At 31.2% G+C, this 5,395-nt stretch overlaps 1 protein-coding gene across 1 annotated transcript; it reads right to left on the bottom strand.

Moving 5' to 3' along the window:
- Positions 1-222: 222 nt before the first annotated feature.
- On the bottom strand, positions 223-4,774 carry LOC129950473 (membrane alanyl aminopeptidase-like). The gene is made up of 7 exons (XM_056062411.1): positions 4,296-4,774; positions 4,065-4,223; positions 3,553-3,858; positions 3,303-3,486; positions 2,976-3,217; positions 581-1,717; positions 223-526 (listed from the first exon to the last, which is right to left on the bottom strand). Exons 1-7 carry the CDS (start codon positions 4,772-4,774, stop codon positions 298-300), a joined length of 2,736 nt encoding a protein of 911 aa, XP_055918386.1. The 3' UTR covers positions 223-297.
- Positions 4,775-5,395: the final 621 nt, after the last annotated feature.

Genomic DNA, 5,395 nt, shown 5'->3' with positions numbered 1-5,395 from the left:
ACTTTAAGTAATGACGTAGTGTTTTCTTCTCAAAAGTTAAAAGATGATAGCTTCAAAAGTGACAACTGCCCAAAAAGTGGACTATTGAAAAAGAAAACCCTTTAGAATGTAAAGTAAGCAATTTCCTAGTCACATGATTTCGTATATTAAGTTTGACAAATATGAAATGCATCAACATTCTCTATAAATAAAAAGTTAGACATTTTGTTAAGAATTTGGTTTTATTTGTTTAGATTTATTAAATAAAATATTTTTTTATTTTAAAGTATTATAATGGAAGTATATTTCACATGAATTTCAATTGAATTTTCTATCTAGGAACTGAATTAAAACTTTTAAATGATTTCTCGACCAATTTAAATTATAATCAAGTTTAGCCAAAGCATCAAATAAAATCGATTTTGAAACACCAAATATTTCATTATTTGTTTGTATAAATTTCTCAAATGTATTTCTTTGTTCTATGCTTGTAATTAAGATAGCAACTTTGCCCACAACCTCTGCAGTAGTCGACCAGCTTCCCAACCTATAAATTAAATAAAAATTATCAAATAACAAAGCTTATATTTTTATAACTTACGATTTTGCCAAATCAACCACCCTCGTGGTGATTATTTCATATACAGGCCACACGTTTTCTTGGTTATCTTTAAATAAAGGAGTAATGGCATCAACCTTATCTTCAACGGGTATTTCATCACTAAGAATCATCTCAAAGTACTTCTCGATATTTTTCAAATTTCGACTACACGCAAGACCATTCCGAATTCTTAGCTTTTCCCTTGCTACTTTTTCATATTTGAATTTTTCAAACAATTTGTCATAATCATTTTCCGATGCATTTCTCATTCCATTACAATAAACCGTGGATCTTATATCAACTTGGATAGTATTTCCATCATTTAGATATTCTTTCAGCATTTTTCCAATTTCTTTAGTACATTCCTCTCGTCCATATTTGCAATTTAAATTCAGAACTTGATTTCGGTTATAAACATCCAGAACAGATTCGTGTTTCAAAGAACTCATGCCTAGTTTTCTAAACACCTTTTCTGTGACTGATAAAATATATTTTCCAAAATTATTATGTTCTAAAGGAGTCAAAAACTGACCAATAAATGTAAAACCCTTAAGAGCTGCCTTCCAAGGTGTATAGTGTGTTTCGGTGTGCAAATATTCAAGCCATGCGAATACTTTATCATATTCATAAAGCCCAATTCTTCCAAGTGCAAATAAATCATCAATAAATTGTGCCCGATTTAATTCATGAATACCGGACCAGTTATTTTCAAGTAGAGCTTCTTTCAAGCTCTTGTTAAGATCGAAGTCATACATTACTCTATAATATCCTGTTTGTTGAATGTTAAACATAATCCAATTAATTGGTTCTTTAAAATCAATAACGATTTGTTGTTGGTCCTTGTTGAAATAAAATGTAGGGTAGGTATTGTTAAAATCCTTCTGGACATTTGTAGTGAAAGTCAGTGGGATTGTATACCGAAGGTGTTGATCACTTCCGTCATTTGGATCATGTACGTATCTTGTTTGTTGAATTGTAGCTTTCAAATGATCGGGAGAGAGTGTGACATTTATGACAGGAAAACCAACCGTCTCCGTCCAATCGTGAAAAAAAGAATCAACATCAACTCTTGGAAATGATGGCCAGCAGTTTTTTAAATGTTTCAATAGATGCGATGGATTTACCGAACTGTTTAGACTAAAATAAAATACAAGTAAGTATGGTTATCCAGAAGGTTATCATAGGTATTTGATATCGTCTTTTTCATATCAAATTATCTTAATGACTATTTCTAGTGGTCAAAGAATTAATTTTGAGAAAAAGTTATACTTCAGATAAAACATCATACTGCAAATAACATAAACCAAGTTAGGGAAGTTATAGTCAACCTAGACTTTTAAAGGTATCTAACACAACATTTTCAGTTAAGACAAAATTGTTCTCAAAATACTCTAAACAGCTGCCAATTGTGTGAACTTTTATTTCTATTTCAAACATTTTTCATAGCCTGTTCACAACTAAACTCATCTCATTTCACTCTGGCAGTTTATTCGCCCCATCAACAGATTTAAACCCAGTTAAGGGTGAGCTCAGGTTGAACCCAGGGACTAAAACAAAAGATTTACTTATCAGGGTGAGTTCAGGTTTTTCATAAAATGTTTGGCGATGACCCAAGGGTGATTTTAGAGTTCAACAGAACAGACCTAATTCATACAGAAAAGTCAAACCATGATTTTGGAGATCTTGTTTTGTGGACGAAATTTCTTGACACTCCCTCCTCTTCTACTCACCAAAGTTTTATAGCTCTGAAGGACTCATTTTTTTTATTTGCATCAGAATTTTGTATTTTCTTTGAATTTTTCGAAAAAAACAATTCAAAGGGTTGTTATCTTTTTACATTTGCGTTGTTATTGATAATAAAAATATGGGAGAAGATGCAAAATATACTACCATTAGAAGGGTGGTGGATGCAGACAAAGATGCAGTTAGAATTAGAGGCAGCTGGAAAGACCGAGTAATTTTAATTTCAGGTCCAGTTAGAACAAGTTTCGATGAAATTGTCATATTTCCATTAAAACAAGATAAAGGAAAACCAACTTGTTTTGCCCAATACAAATTTGAAATGCATCATTACATGTTTCACAGATATTTTTAAAACCAGTGACAGTTTATTTTTCCACTCAAAAAATTCAGCAGTAATACTCAAAATTTCTGAAGCATGCATGGAGATTCTTTTCTTAACTGCGTGTAGAGAATGTTGAATGCTTCATTCAACAACTTTGACATTCAAAACTTTTAGAACAATGTGCTACGGTAACTCTTCTTAAATATGTACTTCACTATTTTCCTAAAGCTATAGCACTGTGTTCAAAATTTCAACATGTTCAGCATATTAATAACCCCTATAGAGTACCTCTAAACTATAAACAAGATGGATCATAATTCTGGAACTTACTTTGATCTTATGTAGTCCTTTATAGCCATTTGAAACTGTGGCTCTGACATAGCATGCTCTATCATTCGTAAGACGGAAGCTCCTTTAACGTAAGTTATACTGCTGAACTTTTTTGCTATTTCCTCAGGTGAATAAACATTAACTTCACTTAACGGTTGAGTAGAATTAGTGGCATCAGTGTCGAATATTGAATGCATTTGATCAACTGTGAATTGTTTATCGAGTTCATATTGTGGAAAGAGCTATAATTATAGAAATTAAAAATTATTAAACTGACTTACAGTTTATTAAATTTGGTTGTGTTCTTCTATTTTAATTAAGATTTACCTTATGAGTTAGAAAATATTGATAGTATCTAGCAAAAGCTTCATTAAGCCAAAAATAACCCCACCATTGGAAGGTTATGGAATTTCCGAACCAATTATGAGAAGTTTCATGAGATATTATAGTGGTACTGTACTGCATTCCAGAAAGATCAGTGTTTCCATCTTCAAAAACTAAAACTTCATCTCTGCAAAATAAAACATTTTGTAAATTGCTCTAATTTCACTTGACATTTCAGGTTCAACATAAATACTTGTAGATAGTGAGTCCCCAATTTTCCATTCCATTATGAATAAATTTAGGCAAAGAAACTTTTTGTAAAATCGAGTTACCTAATTTAACATAAGGTACTTCAAAAAGTTGATTATATCCATTCAAAACTTTCGTTGCAACTTTATAGCTGAATAGTGTTTTATTGTGATATTCAGGTCTTGAAATAATAGAAATCACGTTGTCTGTTCCTGTACGTGGAATATATTCCGAAATTAACATTGCAACAAGATATGTTGACATCTTTGGAGTTGTTTTAAAATGATCAATGTAACAGTTTTCTTCATGACTGTTAATTACAAAAATATTATGAAAATAAGATAAATCTTGTAAATCAATAAAAGGTTTCATTTTGAATATGTAGCTCGCCATTGTCACTTTTGCTGTCACCTTGAATTTCTTTCTTTTGACATTCGGCAACAAAAACCAAGCCATTTATGAACACTTAATTATTTTAAAAATTAAAATTAAATGTTTAATTGGAAAACCCTTTACTTGTCAATTGTGGTTGAGAGCAGTTCTGTGTTGCTGAATGATCGGTAATTCCTTGGACGGCTTATGTGAATGGTGAAATACGCCTTAAATTCTGGTTCATCAAAACATGGAAATAGTTTTCTAGCATTGATACGCTGCAGCTGTGTCGCTAAGATTAATCTTTCGGGATGATACAAATAAGTAATTATGTAAAATATGAACTTCAAAAATGTACATACAGCACATAAATACCTTTCACTACTTGAATCACCATCAGTGTAACTACTTCGAAAAAGTCCTTCGAAACCATCGTTAATTCGACCCGTGTATTTAAAACTTAAAATATAATCCACACACGGGATTAGCTCTTCATCGAGTTTAAAAATTAGTTTATTAGTTAAGTCATCATATTTATTTGAAAATTTCACTTTATTTCCCCCCACTGATGAATACAAATCAATTAAAGTCAAATTTAAATCATTCGCATGGACAGCGAATTCCGTGATACTTGAATTGTAAGTATTGATAGTAATGCAAGTTTCCCCATTAAATGTAAAACGCTTATATCCATCTTCGGGTAGAAAATACGGTCTTATGGTAATATTGTAACTCTTGGGAAGAACATCATTTGAAAGGCGGTAGTTTTTAAAATCACTCTGTAAATGACGGGGCGTACAAGATGCAAGCGGTATAAATAAAACAGTTATAATCCAAACATCTAGAGTCTTCATGGTGAACTAACTAAAATCAATTCATTTACTAAGATTAAACCATTTATGCTCCATGTGGTGTTTTTTTTTTGTTGATAACGATTAATATTCTAGATATGGTAACAAAATATTAAAGCAGTTTAAAGTATTGCAAAAAAATGGACATGCGAAACTAAATACTACAAAATATTGTATATAATTATTTGCCAAATAGGTTTTGATGGATAGTTAAGTATATTATTTACAGGAAAAGAATACTTTTTGGGGCTCTCGATGGGTAAAATAAATCAATTTATTTTTGATTTAGATCTGTCAAAACACAAATTTCCATGTTTTTGCTTTTCATTGGTCAAACTAAATTGATTTAAGATCAAATCAGGGGATATGGATTTTTCGGCAGATTTACCACTCTTTGCATTTGTTAAGACGAACCCGAAGTTAAACTTATAAAAAGACAAAAGGAACTTTAATCGAATTTCATGCGTCACTATGAATAAATCAATTTTTGACGGAAATTTGAATTCACACATTCACAAAACCCCTTTTTTAAAAAATGCTATTGCTAATTAAGAAACCTTCGTAAAGCGAAAACGACCAAACATTTCTCAATTCTGTTTGAGGTGCGGACTTCCTTTGAAAAAT

This window comes from Eupeodes corollae, chromosome 3, assembly GCF_945859685.1.
Source record: "Eupeodes corollae chromosome 3, idEupCoro1.1, whole genome shotgun sequence".
Classification (NCBI taxonomy): domain Eukaryota; kingdom Metazoa; phylum Arthropoda; class Insecta; order Diptera; family Syrphidae; genus Eupeodes; species Eupeodes corollae.
This window is presented reverse-complemented; position numbering and strand designations above follow the sequence as displayed.